Source organism: Eptesicus fuscus, chromosome 3 (assembly GCF_027574615.1).
Source record: "Eptesicus fuscus isolate TK198812 chromosome 3, DD_ASM_mEF_20220401, whole genome shotgun sequence".
Taxonomy (NCBI): Eukaryota; Metazoa; Chordata; class Mammalia; order Chiroptera; family Vespertilionidae; genus Eptesicus; species Eptesicus fuscus.
This window is the reverse complement of record NC_072475.1, coordinates 18,355,646-18,377,699: the sequence shown is the minus strand read 5'-3', so window position 1 is coordinate 18,377,699 and position 22,054 is coordinate 18,355,646. Positions and strand designations below refer to the sequence as shown.

Genomic DNA, 22,054 nt, shown 5'->3' with positions numbered 1-22,054 from the left:
TAATCGTTTCATTTAATTTTCTCCCTCTGCAATGCCCCCAATATGTGAGCACACACTGACACATAAACATCCCGCTTGTTAGTTCTACTGTTGTCCAAGAAGAGGTAGTTTCTATAGGAAATCATTCTTAAAGAGAAGTGAATATTTCTCAATCATACAGGAGCATCTGGATGTGCTACCTACCCTGATTTTTAAAAGAAAAATACAGAAGGGGGGCGGGGGTCAGGAAATCCAGGCTCTACACATCTGCTAACTAATATCAATCAACAATTATTTCCAAGAAGGCCTTAAAGCTGCACATTTTTTGGCATCTTCCAAAATGCTGAAAACAAATGTTTTATGTTCCCTGTCCTCCGAGGTTCTCCTGTACTTTCTCCTAATTGTTTCTCAACATGTTAAAGGCCTAACAGCCAACTCAATTAAACTACAAGCATCTCCTCTGAACACATATTTGATCTTCCCTCAACATCCCATAATACAATGAACTCATTGCCACATAATCAGTGCACAGAACAGAATGGGCAATAATCAATTGTCCCTAGGAGGAGGCAGTGGTATGGAGCAGTAAATCAAACAGTAAGTGCACAACTCATGTGCAGAATCAGAGAATAACAACATGTACACATGACCATAAAGGAAAACCCAGAGAAGGCCATGGAACCAATATTATTCCTGAAGAACCAATAAAATCAGGCTATATTATTCCTGAAGAACCAATAAAATCAGGGATCAGGATTCTCCCCGCCCACTTGCTGAAAAAGGTATATTCTCTCCTATTTGTAACCAAAGTCAAAAGTCTCAAACTTGTGGATTCAGCCAGCATTTTTGCAGTTCTTGGCACAATTAAGAGACTACTTTACTGGGCTAGAATTGGATAACTGTTAATTCTGAGTAATAGTGAGAGGGAGGAAAAAATGAGGACTATATGCTTCTTTACAGCTTTGAGAAAGTGGTAGATGTTATATTATTGTGCAATCACATAATATTTGAAATACCAAGTGTGAATTGTTTCAGACCAGCATAGAGCATTAGTTTGAAATGAAATTAAAGTTGGAACAGATGTGGTTATCAGCACTTGTTCATTCATGGGTAACTGCATTGATGACATGGGTTTTCAGCCTAGACCATGATAGAAATACTGAATAATTTTATCAATACAACCTCACTGAGCTGAAAGGGAATGGTCCACATGTTAAGAGGTGAAGGGGTATTTTCCCTTGGTCACAGGTACATAAATAAGCTAGTATGTGATAATGCACATTTATACACATTCTAGATAAAAGTCGCTTTTCATGATTTCTACTAAAGTAACACATAGACACCCGTAGTACAATATTCAAATTAACATGACATGTATTCTGACGTAAGGCAAAGTTCTTCTCATAAGGGGAAAGAAGACTTGGACTGAATTCCAACATTCAAACAAGAACACCAGCAGCTACCATTTATGGAATATTTACACTGAGTAAGACACTGCATGAAGTGACCTATGTTATACAACTGACCTCACAGAATCCTCACACACCTTCAAAGCAGTAGCATTGGTCTCATTTTGTACAGGGGGAGACTTGAGACTTGGGGAAGGGAAGTTACCCAGAAGTGATTGGCATGAAGTTACCCAGAAGTGACTGAAGGAATCAAACCTAGATCCAGCTGAATTCATGCTTTGGACTCTTAACGAGGTCTTACTCTATGTCATAAAACAAGTTGTTTATTTACGCATTTTTGCATATGGCTTTTTGCAATTATTCTGAAGATCCTATTTTGATTAAAAATTCCAAGGCAGAATTGGAACTAACTGAAAACCACCAGTGGTCACATTCTCACTATTCCTAGCGCCAGTATTTATTTGCTATAAAATAATATTAACTGTAAATGTCTTCCCAAGGAAAGGAGTGCAGAGGCAAATCTAGACACTCAGAAAACACCAAAATAATAATAATAATAATAATAATAATAATAATGAAGAAAATGTCCAAATAGATGAAATCAAAGGATAGTAAATACAACTTATATTTCCCTGTGATCAATTTGGTTTTGGACACTAAACAAGTTTGAATTTATAGAACAAAGACAATCAGTTTTGTTAAAACATTTCTATATGGCTATTTAACTAAACTGATACACTCAAGAGCATGGCCAAAAGGCACTTAGTTTCCAATCATTTCAGGAAAGGTATTCGTAACACTAGCTATTGATGTTAAAGATTTCCTTTTCTTTTTGTCCAAGCTATTATTCATCTAATGAATGGCTCTGTGAGGATAATTATATATTAGTCAGAGAGCATTTTAAATCATATAATGAACAGTAATGTTTGAGATACATCTCTCAACAATCCGGGATTATAATTTAAACTAATATTTACTAAATATCCAGTAAGCCCAGGAATTTCACAATCTTAAATTCATGTTTTTCTGAGAGCAAACATGTCCTTTTTGTCTTAGCAGGAAAAAAACACACACAATCAGTGATTATTATATTTATACCAGAGGCCCAGTGCACGAAATTCGTGCACTCGGGGTAGGTCCCTGGAGGTCCAACTGCTGCAGAGGCGGGAGAGGCTACCGCCACTGCCACTGCACTCGCCAGCCGTTGGCCAGGCTTCTGGCTGAGCGGCACTCCCCTTGTGGGAGCGCACTGACCACCAGGGGACAGCTCCTGCATTGAGCGTCTGACCCCTGGTGGTCAGTGCATGTCATAGTGACCAGTCATTCCGCTGTTCAGTCGATTTCCATATTAGCCTTTTATTATATAGGATATTTTTTATTTATTTTTTTAGTTTGTTCTATTTAGATCTTTTTTATTTTATTTATTTAAATCTGTTGTTGAAAGTGCTGCAGCATTACAAATTGTTTTTTGTTTCAATTACATGTAATGTAAAACTCTTAAAAAAGAATGATGTGAGCTATTTTTAAGTACACCATTAAAATTAAAGTATAAAAATACAGCATATAAAATTAAAGTGAAAACATGGCCTCTTATTAAATCTAGATATTTCAGCATGATTAATATAGTAATTACTAAACAAATATACAAAAAATTAAAATTAATTTCTAAAATTTTATTCTTAAGTAATTTTTAAATGTAATATTAAAATTTGTCATAAATACATAAGTGTGGCATAGAATAGGAAGACATAATATGAATCATTGTCAAAGAGGTAGGTAAATGGTTTCATTTAGATTTAATTTCATATACAACTTGCAATGGTTTTTAAGTACATTTTTGTTTGTTTCCAATATTATTATAAATATGCAGTACAATGCATGAAATAAAATGAACAAACTCTCAGCCTCTTACAAAATAATGTCTCATGGTGCTATGCATTAGAAGAACATCAATTATACAACTTCCTTTGAGTTAGAATAAATATTCTATTTTATACCAAAAAAGAATCATAAGGGTATTTATGAAATGAAAACTCCCTTATCTGGTGCCTTGCACTTCACTTCCAAGCTTTTTGTCCAAGCTATTATTCATCTAATAATTGGAATCCTGAAACTTTCCCTCTCTCTCTTTTGGTATTGTTCATCCTTAATTGGAAATACAGATGACAATGGTGTCTAATAAAGATTTTAAAAAATAATAATAATAATTTTATATTTCTCACTATGCATACTTAAACCATTATATGTATGTTACATGTTAAGCTACTACCTGTTAATCATACTTTAAAGACCTTGGGAGAGCTACTTAGATTGATTCCACCATACAAAAATTTGCAATGGAAAGGACTCCTCTTCAATGTGGATAATGACTCTTTAGTTCATCTTGAGTTTGAGGGTATTTTTGTTTTGTTTTGCACTACACTGGGTTTTCTTATGTGGACATTTGTTTTCAATTTATTACTCCACTATGATTCATGGAAGGCAATGTTTGGGAGTAAAAGTTCATAATAGTGAAAAAAAAGTTCAATAAATAAAATCATGATGATAATCTTTTCTCATGGCTAGATTTAGATTTCATTAGTTTCCACTTAGCCATGAACAGATATGAGATAATGTGAAGAAAGTTAGGTCATTCAGAATACAGATATTTATTAACAGGATTCTTTATATAAATAATGAATTCTTTAGTTATTTCTTCCTCTGTGCTTCATTTCTCAGTTGCCTCCCTTGAAGAAGAATTGTTTTATAAGGAGCAACGTCATCTACCAAAGAGGACTCTTCCTTTGAGCACAATAAATTTGGCTCTGTTTTTCTCTAAAATCTTGTATTTTTTTTAATTTGGGCCATTTCGTAAACTAACACTGTTTAGTTATAAAAGCTTCCTGGGATTGGGAGATGTTACTAGACTTATTTTCAGTCTAAGAACGGTTTTAGAATATTAGATGAACAAAGATATCTGAAGGCAAATTATCTTCTGAATGTAGTAACATGGAAAGAATGAATTACAGATGTAATTTATCCATCACAAGCAGATCCTAAACACTGATTATGTCCGTGCTTGTGCAGAAAATTGAAAATGATAGAAAAGCTTCCCAGCTTTTCTAACTTTAATTTTCCATGTTTTGCTTTCTGTAATTTACTGTCGACTATTAACACAGATGCTTCCTGCCTTCTCTGAGAAGAGCCTAGACTTAACCATAAGTGATTCTGAAATCCAGAAGCCTACACACAAAGTGCGAATTTTATACAGAGAGATAAAGTCTCACTTAAGATGCCTGGCATCATACGAGGTCTTGAGAACTCAGGGGATTGAGTCTCAATAATTAGTCGGTCTCAACTAGCATTACCAAACTAAAAAAATACATATAAATGTTGTGGAGTAAATCAAGATGGCTGCAAAAGAATGCTGCCAAGACTCAAAACTGTGACCTAGGGTGGAAATACAGGTGGTCCCCAGCTGACCAATGATGAACCAGGGATGGCTGCGTCAGTCTGGTGGCCTGGAGCTGTGGGAACTCTCATATTGAGGATTCCCCTCTCCTTCTCGTTCCACTTGTGGTCTCAGAAATAATAGTTGGGAGAGGGAAGGGAGAGGAAAAAGGAAAGATAAACCACCAAAGACTCTCCCTTTTCCTTCTGTTCCTCTCCCACTGACCCTCCAATTGCTGATGAGAAGTTCCCCCTCTAAATTCCAGCTCTGCCGCCACCCAATGCACTGATCTCCCCGTGAGCGATCAGCCACTGGGCACTGAGTTTTAGTATCTGCCTTCGCAAAGGTTGACCTAGGAAGTGTTTAAGTTACACTCCTTGAATTATGGAATCCCCACTGGCAATCCGCTCCTAAATGCCCTTCTTCTCACATCTGGTTCTTTATTGCTGACCCCTTGGCTATATCCTGTAATAAAATGCACCCCCCCTCCCAATTTTTTTTTTTTTTTTAGTTTGCTATTTTCATTATTCACCTATTTCCCCATTGCTACTACTAATTAGAAAGCAACAGTATCAAAACGGCTACACTCTTGAAAATTTCAGAAAGAAAAGAGAGAGGAGAGAAGCTGGTCATTTTAATATTAAGTTTCACGGTGGACCAGACTCAGGATCAACAGGCGGTGCATTAAAAAAAGGAAGTGGGTTTTTTTTTAGGAAAAAGGAAAGAAAGGGGGTTACTTGGAAGTCATATTGACAAAGAAGTCTTTCCACCCTGAGAAAGCTTGGGCTGCAGCCCCTCACCCCCTCCGTCTTCAGTCCTGACTGATCCTGAGCCTCTGTTTTGTGCGAAGGGAACAGCTCCAGGGGTCAAGAGCAACCCAAACTGGGAGCTGCGGACAACTCTTGCGCTGACTTGGGGAAAGGGTCCCAGGAGTCTGGGGGAGGCCACTTCCTTTGCACTCGGCCAAGGTGAACTCCTGGAGCCCCACACTGAAACCTGAAACACATCTTCCCAAGAAACATTTTGACAAAAGCAGTTGGGGTCTCTGACGCTGGTAGTCCTTAAGATTTATGATGAGATGGTACTTACAATGCTTTTGTGGAGTCTCCTGGGTTTAATTAATCACGGGGGTTTCAGGGCACTATTTGTACAGGACTGTAACTCAAGCATCCTATCGTTACTTGGCTTCCCCGGGTTGGCCTGATGACCTAACCATATTGCCTCTGTGGGAAAAGGCTTCGCAAACCTTGAAACCTTGGAGTATGCCTTGTTTTATATGTTGGGAGGCAGTTATATAGTTTACACAGTGCCTATTTATTGAAGTTGATTCATTTACAACCTTTTTTTTTTTCTATATGGCCATATACTTAGAAGAAATACTAATCTTTCAAATACATATAATCTTTCCAATTTGGTGGCAGGGTTCTTGATGTTATCTTGTGTACACTCATTGATTCATTAGTTGAGTTAACATGTAATGACATTTTGCCATTTACTGTTTTAGGTCCTGTGTCATAAATTTGCCTTAAACATTAAGTTTTATTCTTAAGTGCTGATGTCAGATGCTTTCTTTGTAGAATCCAGAGGATGTAGACGTCTAAATTAAGAAGCAATGTTTGTGAGAAAGGTGGTTAAGAGTAGAGGCTCTGGAGTCAGATGATCAGGCTTGGAGTTCACATTCTACCAGCCGAGTACCTGGCACGTATCACCTAACTTCTCTGTCCTTCAGTGTGGCCATCTGTGAAATGGTTGTAATAAAGGTAACTTCCTCAAAGAGAAATACTATAAAAAATAAAAAACGCTGAAAATACTGACCAGCATAAAGCGATTTCAAAAAAATATTAACTCATTTTACTTTTATTTCAGAGGAAACAAACAAATACATTTGTAGGAGAAGTAGAAATAGGTGTCAGAATAATGATAAGTTCTTTCTGCCAAATAAAATCATTGGAGACCTGTTTTTATGACATGTGTTCCTGTTCCAGTCCAGTTATACATACGTAACTGTGTACATAAATATACATCGGCAATAAAAAATAAAAATGAAGCCATTTTCTTTTTCTATATAAGTAAACATCAATCCATTTGTGATATGCCAGGTTTTATTGACTAAATATAACAAAATTTGGAAGAAAAGAAAAAGACAGCCCTGCTTAACCAGAAGTGATGACAGGTTTACCAAGATAAGAAGATAAAGGTTTATCTTCAATTTCGATCTCCCCTCAACAACTCCCTATACCCAGGTGTTTTTCAGAGTTACTTGATTCTGGAAGATTCAGGGGTGCGGGGGGGGGGGCGGGGGAGGAGAAGGGGGAAGAATATCTCTCTAATTCTCCCATCCCAGTGACTGCCCTCCTGAAAATTCCTTCTCCCCTTCAACCTTATCCATCAAAGGCCTGATTTTATACCAAGCAACACTTTAAAGACTACAGTTCCCACCTTCCCTTGCTGCCAAAATCAGCCAATGAGAGACCAGGAATAATCCCTGGGTGAAGCCTAAAGGACCTTTATTCAGAGGAGCCTAAGTGAGATGGGCTGTGGTCTCTTTTGCCCTTGCTTCTTCCTGCCTCCACAGTGGCCATCTTGCAATTTTGAAATAATCCTAAGGTTGAAAGCATGTGCTCCTCAGGAACTAAGGATGAAGAAACCTCTGTTCTAATGACTATGGAGTCATCATATAGGCCTGGACAACTGACCAAAATATAAACCCTTACTCTGTTAATGCCACATGCTGGGGAGGGAGTGTCTCTGTTACTCAATGCTGATTATAATTCCTTAAAGACAAAAGTGGCTAAATCATTTTTGTGTGACTCCAGAGAAAAACATAAAGAGGGATCAGAAACAACAGCGAGGAAGCCGAACAATCAGGAAGCTGGAAAGAACGCAGAGATGAAACATAAGAAGACTAGAGGTCAGAGACGACCAAGGCCAAAGGTACCCAGGAGACAGCCTTTCAGCCAAACTGTAATGTATAAGGGTTATGACTCTCAGTAATTTTCAAAACACAAGTCCTTATAATATAGAAAGTTTATCTCTAACAAATCAAACTTTTTTACCTCCAAGTGAAAATCTTTTAAAAACCTGCCAGAGAATCTGAGTAACACTGTAGGTGGTGTGCAGCTGATGTTATTTGTAGAAGAAATATACTATTAGATTTAAAATCTTTGTTCATTATAAATAAATATTAGAATAAGAAGATCTCACTAGAATTACTCTTGTTTACACTGAAATTCAGAGAAATCGCTATTCTAATAATGTATTATGCACTCCACACAATTACGTTTGCTTAGCTTTTCAGTTGCTCTGACTGAACTTTCTACATATTATTAATAACTATCGTTAGTGCTAAATCAAAATCCATCTGGTTATGTATCCATGCCCACTGATTGTCATAATCTTTGGCCTGTTAATATAGAACATTGCTCCCCTATCTAAAAGCATGAGATGTGTTCCTGCTAAAGTTTAAAAAAAAAAAAAAACTCAAAATGTCCTCAATAGGATCTCTCTGTAAGAAAATAACCAGCTTTGTCTACGTCTGTGGGAAGGCAGAGACACCGCTCAGCATGAAAGGTAAATGATTAGTGATGCCGGTATTTGAAATCCTCTACTTACACTGGGCAAGGAAAACGGCAGGATAAGCTTCCCAACCCAGGCCCCGAGGTGTCTGTTCTGGCTCTAAGAAACATTCCACCTCTCACCTCTCGAGTTAACTGGGCCGATGTCCCACACTTCCTGACTGGGAGATTTTTACCCCACGCTGCATGGACTCTTTTAAGTCACAACAGTCGTGCAGATGCAACTGTTTTGAGGCTGTGTGTGGAATCAGAATGCTGTGTAGGTTAACCAGTCTGAGTCACAGTTAAAGTTTGAACGCAACTGGAAGTGCCACAGTGCTTTGGGGTGAAGTTGTTTTCAGTTTGTCGCCCACACAAATGGAAGCAAGGCTTAAAGGAAAAAATATAGAAGTAGAAATAGAAGCAGGGCACCAAAATCTTATGGAAGGAAACAAATTAACTAGCTCTAGAAGTAGTGCCTTAGGTAGCAGGATTCAAACCCTGGCTTGAAATACGTCCAAAAGTTTAGAAATCTGCACTTACTTAAAAAAATATATATATGTTTCTAAAAGAATTCTAACTATAAGAATATAAATAGGTAAAGGAATGAAGTTTTATTGCCAAAGCAGCTACAGCCATTGAGAATTTCATTAAGGAAACGTCCATGTCAAGGCTGATGACATCACAGCACATTTACAGGGTATTCTTGACAAAGCGGTGCACTTTCTGCTTAGAGGATACACCCGGAACTCTGACATGATACACACTGCTACACAAGCCATGCCTTATTGTTAGTTCATGTCCAAAGTCGTTATGGGCAAACAAGGAAGTCCCGCGTCAACCTGTCCCTGAAAGACACACTGAACAGGTACCTCTGCGTTAATAATATGTCCAAGTTTTAATGTCACATAGGAAACGCCATTACGAGACAATAATCCAACAATAACGACGACAAAACTCTTGGCAAAAGTCACGGCAATGAGAAGCCTGCCAGGTCAAAGCTGTCACTGAAAATTGGACGTTTAGTCTGAAACTTGCAGGTATCATTTTGTCAGGATTATCAGTCAAGCCCGTCGAAAAGTTAGGATGAGAAGACTGTGCTGGGGATTTGGAAAGAGCAGCACTGGGGACAACTGCTCTGTTGAAGGTACACTGTGCTGACAACGGAGGGCCTCCTAAAATTTCACCGCAAAGACCTCCAGGACCACTTCATAACGTCCGGTTACGCCAGCCCAGTCCCGTGTGAGCAGCTAGAGACGGGACTGGCCTCACTGACTTAGGTTCTAGTTGTTCATTTACCTGGATGCTCACTTGTTTGTGTCTTCTAATAGCTGATTTCTGTACTTCATATACTCTTCCAGGTCTCCAATTACACTTCAAACGGGCTCACTCAGTGCCCTTGATTTTATGCCACCTTGCTGTGGGATCCGATCTCTGATATATCTGATAAATTTGATCGGCTGTGCTATCTATACACACAAGTGTGTATGACTGTGAAATAAATGCTCAATTAGCTCAAACAAAATTGCCTAATGTGATAAGAGAATAAGTGACTATAGTTTTCAAATATAAAAGTTTTGTTCTATTTTTGGAAAATAGATAATAAACATAAAGATTATATCTCCCCACCCCCCAAGTACCTGAAAAATGAATGTTTTTTTTTTTAATTAATATGCAATAGTCTATTTCTGTTCATCATGTGGTGAAAGTTTTGTTAGGATACAAATCACTTGGCATCACATTAAAATACAGTATGTAGGCTTCTTTACATCAACTACCTAAATTTTAGTTTAGAGATTGTTACTAAAGATATATATATATATATATATATATATATATATATATATATATATGTAACTTGCCATTAACTATTAACTAAATAATAATTTCTGATACATAACATTCTAATGGCAGCTTGCAGGGTTGATACTGTTCTTTTAATTTTTGTTCTGTTTTGTCATCTCTTCAGAAACCATAAGAAAAAAAATATTGCTCTAGAATAAAAGAGTGTACCTTTTCAAATGTTCATGGTTTCTGGTGTTACTAAAACACTCAAATCTATAGTTTGCAAGCAATTCAATTCTGAATTTGAAAATACTTTTAGACTATTGTATATTAAGACTACAAGTTTAAAAGAAATTAAGTGACAAACATGAAGTACTTAAAATATTGTTTAATTTATAAACCAGTGCACATTATTACAGCCTTAGCTCTTTCTTATTGTTGTCATTCCACTGCTAATATGATATATATATATATATATATATATACATATATATATATATATATCCCTCATTACGATGTATTCTCATTATACTTATCAACACATTTATTGTGATACAAATTCTGTTTTCATGTAGTCAATTTAATCTAAGTTTATTATTTAAACTTTAACATCACCAATGGGCAACTAAAATACTATCGCCTAATTTTCTTCCTACTGCCTTTAGTCATATGCCGATCGATTTCTTTTAATAATGACTTTTCTGAACTGTTCGACTTGTGTTTTTAATGAAACAAATTCTCCTCTTCTAAGCAGAGAAGTCTGCTATAAACGTAAGTCACCTGGGAGCCTGGCCAAAGTCTGCAGCAGCACAGCTGAAGGGTACAGCCATTTCACAGGGTCCGCGCGGCCAGTATTTGGTTTGCTTTTCTAACTTGCTAAAAATAGTCGATTACACAGGCTACCTCCATCTCACGGCTCAAGAACTCACAAAAGGCTGGACTGTGGATCGCAGCAACACACAGAACACATTTTATTAAAGAAGTCAGGATATTGCAAGTTTTCTCAATTCCTTCCGTTTACTCTCTGAGACAATACAAATGATCTAGCAGTTACTGGCATGGAAATCTCATAATGCTCCCAAATTTCAGAACTTCAGGCATGAGTCACAGACTTACTTGAACTGTTTTTAAATATGTTTTTGATCTATTTTAGCCACAAAATTGAACACAGGAAGACTACTATACAAAAGGTAGGATTCCAAACACTGTATTAAGAATCACATGTGTTAGAATTATATAAAAAAACAACAACTAATTTTTGAAACATGAATACTTAATTACCTTTTCAAAAATTCTAAAATTAATTCTAAATATAGTTACTTCTCTCAGATTCAAGGAACTATTGCCCTGGGAATGAAGCTTCCCCATAAATACATTTGTGTCTTCTTCCTCAGATTCAAATCAAAATATTATTTTTTTATCAGGTTTTAGACTAGAAAGTAAATTTCAGTTTCTCTTTGAAAGACAAAGAAGAGAGACGAGGTCTGCATTGATTAGCTGCTAAAATGGGCTCATTTCATGAGTCCATTTTTAAATCTTCAAATTATTTGTTGTTTAAAAAAAAGTAAGCCCTTGGTGTGGCGGCTGGATCCTGTGAACCACACAGCACGTCTCTCAGCAAAGCTGCTGCCCTACTCAAAGGGGGGCTGTTCTGAGGCCACAAGTGAGCAGCGACTAAGAAAAATATTTTGAGATGGAAAAACAGCAACTGAATGTTAATGTTCCACAATGTTCCCAAAGGCTGTGGAGGCAAGTCTTCTGTGAAACCACTCAATGTCACAGCCACGTGAAATGTCCTTCATTTTGCAGCTACGAGTGCACCATCAACTGTCTGCAGGATTAAAAATTGGATTTACTAGTAATTGGGTCAAAACAGGGTTACTTATGGACACAGCTGTTTACCGACAAGTGTAATTAGCCCTGCGCCCCTCATTTTATGGATCCCAGTTTCTCATTACACCTAAATTCAGTCGGCAGGAATTTAGGAATACATACATGTTCACAAAGCTACAACCACTGTGCCCTTCAATGGTGTCTGCAGAGTAAAGCGGGGGGGAAAGGACCCAAGGATAATTTATAACTTTTGCTTACTGATCTTTAGGATTAGGACATTAAGAATACTCTAACATTGTAAGTTGTCTGTGTTACTGTTAATACCCTTTTCTTTTTTTTTTTTTTTAATCCTACTCTGAAGATAATATCCTTGAGTCTTTGGAGAAAACTTTAGCAAAATGAGCAACTCAAACTGGACCAAAAAAGCAATTAACTGAAGTAGTTAACTCTTAAGTGCACTCGTGACATCTGAGTGAATTGTATGTTGGCTTATGAGTTAACTATTTCAGTTAATTCACCCCACGTTACTAAAGAAAGCATTATATGATAGCACTATTATTTTTTTATTTTACAAAACAAAGGATAAAACTATGAGACTTTTACTTCTATATGTATATATGTAGAAATGACAGAGAGCTCCGTCTCAAAGGCTCTAAGAGGGAATTATATTGGTACATTAGTATTCAAAGGCAACTGAATTAAACCAAACAGGCAGAGCACCCAGGAATCTTCACACTCCTAGACTTGACCTTGCATGTCAAAATTAAAGACAGGTATGCTGTCTTTTAAAAGAGCCACTCTCAAACCTGATACCTGAAATACAAGGACATTTCTGAATGTCTAATTATACTAAAGTGAATCTTTTAGTATTATGGTGCCCACGAAAACTAACTCGTAATATTTCTAGCTGAGATTGTTACAAATAAAAAAATAATTAGGATCTAACAGAAAATAAAGTTCCTTCACATTAGAAATTTAGAAGCTAAAAAAAAATTCCTATGAATAATAGTACTTAAGAGTTTCTACTTATTTATTAAACTCATATTCAATAAACTTTATGGCTTAGACAGGGTGCTGTAGGCAGCAGATCAGAACTTCTAATTATTTTTTCCACAAATTGCATTGCTTCTGGCCTTAAAACAATATGCTCATACAATGAAAAGGAAATCCATAACGTCAAAATATTAATATAAAACATCTTTCCAGTTTAGCTGACCTAATATTTGCTATTCTTTTACAACATTACAGCACCTTTGGAAACAAGCAAAATCAAATTATCTTCATTCAGCTTCTGCCATGGCCTTGTATATAACCTATGCATATGCTAACACACACATGTATCTACATTTACTATTCCTATAGACACTGACTTATTACTAAGCTAAAAAGCTGACACTTTCTGCTCTAGGGAAAAAAAAAAAAAAGCATAGCATTAAAGGACTGGCAAAGTTATTCATAACAAACAAGTTTGGCCAGGCTTGGTTCTATTGGATCTCAATCAAGTCCCCCCAACCCCAACATCATCAATAAGAACACCCCGTAGAACTAAACTATTAACAAAGCAATCCATAATTCCAAACTCAGTGAACTCTATGTCCACATCCCCTTTAGTCAATTATTGCATAGCCTTAAAATAATATAACATTTACTCACTTTCAATGAATCAAAGCAGGCGATTACTCGTCCATTTTCAACTTGGCAGCTTTTCGAAGGATGTGCAAATTTACATTCCGTGTCTGGCCGTGAGCAAGTCCCCCTTTGGAACTCTCTACATACTTCCAGTGTTAGCCATTTTGTGTCCCGAATTGGTGCGACACTAACAGCCATGTTTAGATTTTACAGGTAGTTAAAATTTTCAGTGAAACCAACAAACCCAACCCCCCTCAAAAAAAAACACACAAAAACAACTACCAAAAAAAAAAAAAAATGCTGAACTGATAAAACTGTAAAATGATGATGAAAACGTCCCCTCCAAAATACTTTTCCCCCACTCCCTGCTTTAAAAGTACATGGAAAATTGTGTTGTCAATATCAAGGAAAAGATCTCCCACTAGAAATTCACAGCATGAAACTGTTAATTCAAAGAGGTTTTGGGTTTTTGTTTTTTTTTTAGAGAAATCCTAGGATCTTAAGTAGATGCACGTTTAAAAGTAGGGCCTGGAATCAGCCTTGTGCTCTCAGTGACCCCTTCCCAGTGCCAATTCTGAGCCCAAAATGCAAGCATGGAAACGTGGCAGACCCCTGGACACCGATTTTCCAAGCTGCTCTCAGCAAAGTTGTCTGAAAGGGAATCTCCTCACAGCTGAATTTGCAATGGAGTTTGGTGGTGCAACCGGTATTGATTAGTTTGGCATAGACAGATGCAGCAGTTTAGAGCAAAATCGAGAAAAATGATTTTTTTTGTTTGTTTGTTTTCCTCCTTGATTTCCTGGCAGAAGATATCTTACTTTCTCAGCAAACTTTTCTTTCAAAAACTAAAGCAGCCTAGGGCAATGCCAGATACTTAGAGCTTTTCTCTTGATTCTAAGTAGAAATGGGGGTGTCTGGGCTAGAGGTGGAGGGTGGATGTGCTGTCGTCACAGTCTAGCTGGCAGCAAGCAAGGCAAAAGCAGAGACTGCTCTAGAAGCGGTTCCAAGCAGCAGAGACGTCAGGAAAGGCACTTCTTAGTACCAACCTGTAGAAAAAAGAGATAGGTTAAGATTTACTAAAGTAGCACTTCACCGATGTCCTACAGTACCACAACCTTGCCATGTGCTACCAGACTAAGTCATATTCGTGTCAGCTCTCTTGCTCTCTGTCTCTCTCCCTCTCACACACACGCACACACACTCACACGCACACACACGCACACACACAATACTTACAGTGAGGCATATTGCAGCCAGCCATCGTAGATTTATTAAAAAAAGGGGCCGTTTCCCCTTGTGAAGCAATGCATGATAGAGAGATAACCAATCACAGATAGTGTTGCAGCAATATTCTGGGCAGAAAGCCAATAGTGTGGGCTGTCTTATGAAAGGTCGCGCCTGTCAGACGTTCATTACTATGCTATAAGCACAGAAAATGTCCATCAGATGTGACTTATTCCACTGCAAGAGGACGAGCATGTGGGTTTTGAATTTACCCAACATGCAGTTAGTGGACTAAACCATGTTAGTTTCAAAACAGCTCCTAAGGCAAGTCCGAGCACTTGGAGATCGTGGCCAGAGAGAGGGGGGCAGAAAGCAAGGTTTAAAAAATTGCAGCTGACTCCCAAGCTGCTCTAACCCCCCGGCTCTGCGCAGGGACGGGCTCTGAGCTGCCTGTGCCTGCTGCCCTGACACGTGAATAAAAAAGGAAAGGGGTGTTTACGAATGGTACGTTCTCCTGACCTATCCAATTCACTTCCTTCTGAAGCCCGAGTCCTGCCCCTCCACTGAAAGCAGCACTCATACTGTAAAACTATTCCATTCAGCCGGCAGACACTTTGTCAATATATCACGGGCAGGCGAGATAGGAACAAAAGCATCCTTTATTCGGACATTTTTTAAGCAGAAGCTGAGGTCATGTGGGGAAAAGAAGGAGTGCAGTGTTGTCAGTGTGTCTGGCAAATCTGAAGTCAACCTCCAGGGAGAAAGTGATTCCATTGCAGGAACATTAAATATTAAGTGAGCAATTTGATTTGGGCAGCTAGTGTGATGCACTTCAGGGGTACCAGTGAAGCCGGAGGCTGGGGGTGGGATGGGGGGGGGATCCCCTATTGCCTAATTACCTCGGCACTACAAGACTGCTCCTTAGAGCAAGGCGTTTTTGCTTTTAGCAACTTACTTTCTCTTTCATTCAGAAGGGCAGACTTTCAGAAAATGCTTCGTAGTTACAGAAGCAAAAGTATATATTTTTTTCCATCATGAATGGTATCAACAAAGTAAACAAGGCTTTAATAACTTAAAAGTTTCACACTCCAAAGCGGCAATGACATAGTATAATAAGTAGTGTTTGATTATACTTCTTCAAGGGCCAAAATGGTCAATTGGCATATGGTACATTTATAACCTAGACAGCAGAAAATGGCCTATAATATAGACTATATAACTGAACCAGAATATAGAATATGAATATATATTACACACATGTAAACCTGAATATCTAGAAAATATTTTTAAAAATTTATTTTAGGGTTAATACTGTCATTCTTAATATTATTTTTTAAAAACCTACCGAATACTTGGCTTAGAAAATACTGAAGTAACACTACAACTTTTGAGAAAGATGAAAAAGAACCAACTCATATCAATGCTCAAGAAATACTTTTGTTTTCAAAATATTTTCTGGCCCTAATTCCTAGTTCTATCAGAACAAAGTCAAGTCAGTCACCAACTCTAACATCCATCCACCTTCCTGAATCTTTGCCCTGATTCAGAATTTCTCAGCTACTTCATGCCTTGAGCATGTAGCACACCTGAGTCAACAATCTCTGTTGTCCTTCCCTCTAGAGTTTTGAAATGCCTCACCTGCAACATTCACTTCCTGCAAAAGCCAGCTAAGAGGTCACCTCCTTCCAAGAGGCCACCTCCTCCCTCTCCATTCATATATTAACCTGCCTCCTCTGAACTACTACAGGGTTTTATTTCCTTATAGGTCTGATCCACTGTCCCCAAGGCAGAAATAGTCTTTGCCTAGCATAGTGATGAAAAAGAAATGGATCTCCATAAACGAGGGTAAATCAAGTGATCGATGACTATATCTGGACTGGAATTATCTCCAGGGCACAAAGATGCACAAACACACGAATGAACACACCCTTGTAAACATATGTAAACATGAGCACAACACATGAATATGATCACATACTTGAACACACACATATACACACATCCGTCACTGCCGCTATAAATTACTACATCCCAGCGACACGTCTAGGAATCGCCTTGGCCTGGACAGCTCCCGCGCACATTCCACACAGCAACTTTTCCCAAACCTCATCACTCTCCAGTCCCTACTCCTCCAAGTTCCTCTCTGTCAACAGGGTATGGTCTTATATGTCACAGATATTTCCTAGTCCAAATAGTGGCCCTCGGGCATGAACTCTCTCTCACCTTCCTGCCACCCATCTTTACACTTTCGGCATCTTCTCATCTCCCAGGAGTTTTCCCTTCTCCTGCCCACAGTTGAGCTTCCACCTTGACTCACCTTTTCTCAGTATTTCTTTCCCTTTATACTCCCTCAATATATGAACTTTCCCTCAATTCTTTCTTAGCCCTCCAAGGGGTGAAGTAATTCCAGAATGGAGGTGGTGGCCTGGCAGGAGCCAGGGAACCCTGGTGGCTACGTGTCCTCCTCTCGGGAAAGCTCCCAAGCCGTCATTCCCAGACTTATGTCTACAGTGTCATCTACACGCGCTGTATTCCTGCTCCTTCCTCTCCCAGTCACTGTGGAATCTGGATCCGTGTGACCTCCACACCTATTACTTCACCATGCAGCAACAGCTGTCAGTGCCCCATAAAAGCCAAATCCAAAGCCTTTACTTGACCTCTAATACCATTTACAACTCCCTCTTCCTTTCTATTTTTTCAAGTTTTCAATTACAGTGTAGAGTCCATATTATTTTGTATTAGTTTCAGGTGGACAGAATAATGGTCAGACAATTATATATTTTACAAAGTGGTCCCCACCTGGCACTGTACATAGTTTACAATATTATCGGGCAGAGGGGGTCAATGGAGAAAAGGGGAGACATCTGTAATACTCTTAATAAAGATAAATTTTAAAAACAAAATTATATATATACATATACAGATATATATATGCACTGAGTGTCCATATTATATGATCTCTGAACGCATGCACGAGGCCTCTAAAATATATATATTAGAGGCCCGGTGCATGAATTCGTGCATGGGTGGGGTCTGGCCAGCCTGGCCAGGGGGAGGGGACATGGGCGGTTGGCTGGCCTGCCTGCTGGTCGAACTCCTGGTCAAAGGAACAATTTGTATATTAGCCTTTTATTATATAGGATATACACTGAGTGGCCAGATTATTATGCATTCAGAGATCATAATAATCTGGCCACTCAGTGTGTGTGTGTGTGTGTATAAACATATTATCAACTCTATTCCCTATGCTGTGCTTTACATCCCCATAACCATTCTGTAACTACCAATTTATACTTCTTAATCCCTTCACCTTTTTCACCCAGCCCCTAACCCTCCTTCCCTCTGGCAACCATCAGTCTGAGAACTTCCTCTGCCTTAAACCTTTCTCCTTATCTTGAACTGGCACAACCTAGCCTTTTGGTTTCTCCCAGTGCTATACTCTAGCCTCCTCCCTTTCAGAGAGGAGCCGGGAGGAGCTGGGAGGGTTCCTGGCAGAGGCCATGCTGCTGGGAACTCCTGGGACTTGTTACAGGCTAACGCTCTGTTTGGTTTGACACATACTTCCTCACGCCTTCAACCGGGCAAATCCCTTCTCCTTGTCTAAGTTGCTATTCAAACATCAACTCGATAAGACTGGGCTGACTATGGTAAACATTATTCCATCTCAGATTATTCTCAGTACTTTGTATCTCTTGGTTCTTTTAACCCCTAGATTATAGACTCCCTGACAATAGGGTTTATCACCATATTTTTACCTGGTAAATAGAACAGAGATTTTTTTTTTAATGTTTGATAAATAAATTTTATTTAAACTGATGATGATAAACATTGCTATGACTATATAAGGATGTATCTCCATCCCTGAGAAAATATTTCAGCATCATCCACCCTATATGAGGAAGGAGGATGGTACCATTAAAAATGTCTTCAATGCTTGGAAGTTATGCCTAAATACAACTACAAAATCCATTTCTAGAAGTGATTATTTTTCCCTTCTGCCATGTTACAAGCTTAATCCACTCAATTATTAAAATGCTGGCAACTGGGTGCTCTATTTTTTAATTTCTGTAGCAGAGAAATTCTACTTAGTTCAAAAGGCATTATGGAAGAATTATAGACATATCTCTGTAAGTTGAAAATACTACTTAATTGTAAAGTATATTGGGGAGGATGATAACCAAAATATTTATAATTAGCCAGGCATGGACACAGAACAATCAGAGTGAATACCAACCTTTATGCATTATTACCTAGCTGTAATGTACCTAATAATATGTGTTTCCACCCCTGACATGGGGCAAGGGGTGGGAGGGGGGTAACAAATGTAGATTACACTTTATAAATTTATTTGACTAAATTGCTGATATCAGATTAACTTTCTCTTTTGCTTAAATAAAATAATTTCATGGGAGACTGAAAATCTTCATAACTTAATATATTGGTAATTAAGATTTCATAGGATTTGGATTACTACTGAATTCCCAAAACATTTCTTCAACTAGTAATGGATTTTTGTCCTATACAACAATATTGAAACAGGTGTGGGTAACGTCCAGACTTTTATAATTCTTGCAAACATATCTGCCCTAGAAATATGTGTTGCTTATAAATATTAAAGGAAATATTGCTGCTGTAAAGATATTTACTAGATAAATTGTGTATGAGGTAAATTTCTGACCTATATTTCAACATCTATATAATAAACGCCCAAGCAACCGTTATGGTGGAACAACCAGAATGACCGGTCGCTATGATGCACACTGACCACCAGGGGACAGACGCTCAATGCAGGAGCTGCCCCCTGGTGGTCAGTGCGCTCCCACAGGGGGGGTGCCGCTCAGCCAGAAGCCAGGCTCACAGCTGTGCTAAGAAGCAGCGAGCCAAGAGGTAAGGAGCAGCGAGCAGGCAGGCGGTAAGGAGCAAGGGGTCCCCGACTGCAAGAGGGCGCAGGCCAGGCTGAGGGACCCCCCAGTGCAGGAATTTCATGCACCAGGCCTCTGGTATTATAATAAACTTCCCTCAACAACAACAACAAAAAGTTTAGGGAATTTAATAGTTTTGCAGCGAGAATCAAACTTTTTGAAACCATCCTAATAACAAGCCCTTTATTGATCAAATTCCAAACACTCACCTACAGAGTTCCTCACATTATGTGACTTGTTCTACAAACAAGCAAGCATATTCTGCCCCAAGAACCAAAAACCAATTTCTCCTTGGGTGATACCAGAAATCACTTATGTTTTACTTTAAGATATGAGGGTAGAAAATAAAAAGGGGAAAAAGAAAATGTAAACATAGAGGAAAGAAAGTCAAGAAAAGGTTCAGGGATAATTTTTTTTTTAAAAGCATGGGAAATAATTACTCATAGTATTTGATATATGTTAGCATTAAACTGACAGTGGGTGTCTTCATATAAATATCTATGTAAAGGTACATACATGCTTCAATAGAGTATAGACACTTAGAAGGTATGAGAATAAAATGCTATTCTGGAGAACTGGATGGCTTCCGTAAGCAAGATAAAATTTCTTACTCACATATGCTTACTAATCATTTCAGTTCTTCTGAACCAAAAGATAGGTGCCCTGGTCCTATTACATCTCAGAGTGGATAGCTGGGGATTTTGGGGACTTTTTTTTTAATAGCTTTTGATTTCTGAAATAGGTTACATATTGAGGAAGTTAACTGAGTAATTATTTGAGGGCTTTTTTCTTATTTACAAAGACAATTTTTATCTAACTGGAAGAGATGTCCAACTTCACCATGTATATTTTGTGGGGACAGAAAGGAAGCCCCTTGCCCCAAACCATAACTTTTCATCCCCTTCACTGGTGTCAGCAAGTCCGTAATTAGCAATGCATTACTTTAGTAGTTATTTAATACATTACTAAATAAAGTTAGTAAGTCAATAAATAGATAAAAAATCAGTAAACTTATTTGGAAAATTAGTCATTTACTATGTCAGCTCATGAACAGGTTTGCCCAAGGTTCATCCCAAATATTAACAGAGATTTCAGTATACAGCCCACTAAACATTTCTGGAGGCTGTATAGCCATTTCTCTGCTCGCCAAGTTCCTAAATAGAGTAACAGAGCTGCTATTTATTATATGGGAAAAACTGTGGTCCAAATGAGTTAATGCAGTCTTCAGCAGTATTCAAGTCTACGTAACAAAAAGCTGAGGTCAGTGTTTCTCAGCGAGGGGTAAGCACACTATTGAAATTTTAAGTGATACAGAAACAACATACTTTTAACAGAAGCACTGGAATGCTAACACTAACCCATCAAGCCTGTGATTACACAGGTATTATAACTTACAAAGGGCTAAGTTTTAATAAAAAGAATTTAAAGAATAAGACTAAGTAAATATATTGGCAAAAAAAAATATTGAAGGAGATATGCAAATGACTGGTTTTAGAAATACTGCTGTGAAAATAAGATAACTTTCAACCACACAGCCTCTGGAATGGAATGTCAGTGTGGCCTGCTGGTAGACACACTGAAAGGTGCTATGGGTGACAAGTCACTGCCAAGGAAAGAAAGGCTGTTTACCAACTCAAATAAGTAATCTAAGGTCTGTCAAAGCATTCCTTTAAAATTCTGATAGGTCTGATTCCCTAATCATCAAGTGGTCCCTTATTGGAGGAATAAGGAAAGAACGTTAGTGATGCACTCACTATCCCCAAACATCAGAATTCCAAAAGCAGCTAACCAAGCTACACTCACATTAGAAAATGATTATGGTCCCTAAGTACTTATAGTTAAGAAAAAATAAACATGAAGCCTCTACTCAGACAACGATTAAAAAGTTAATTTTGAATCGATTCCTCTACCAGGCAAAATTTAAAAGTCTTTAAGGTCATTAGAAGATAAATGTATCACAATGGCTCATTGCATTTTGTATACCAGGTCACTAGCTTTGTACCTAAATAGGCCTTCATCCAATCCCCACTGCAAAGTTACCTTCCTATCAAAAGTATTCAACCAGAGGATTTGAACAGAGAAGTGTCTACTTCTCACAAGAAGACATGCAAATGGTCAACGGGTATATGAAAAGATGCTCAACTTCACTAGCTGTAAGGGAAATGCAGATTAAAACCATAATGAGACCTCTTCACACCTGTTATATGCCTGTTATCAATAAGATTAGAGGCCTGGTGCATGAAATTCGTGCATGGGACAGGGGTGGGGGGATGTCCTTTAGCCCAGCCT

The 22,054-nt window shown here is 38.2% G+C and overlaps 1 protein-coding gene across 3 annotated transcripts in view; it reads right to left on the bottom strand.

Moving 5' to 3' along the window:
• Positions 1–22,054, bottom strand: part of MBNL1 (muscleblind like splicing regulator 1) — a 166,770-nt gene that overhangs the window by 120,256 nt on the left and 24,460 nt on the right. For all 3 annotated transcript variants that reach the window (XM_028146458.2, XM_028146468.2, XM_008142202.3), the window contains exon 2: positions 13,644–14,665. In XM_028146458.2, the coding sequence (XP_028002259.1) occupies positions 13,644–13,817 (174 nt within the window). In that variant the 5' untranslated portion in view covers positions 13,818–14,665. The remainder of the gene's footprint in view (positions 1–13,643; positions 14,666–22,054) is intronic.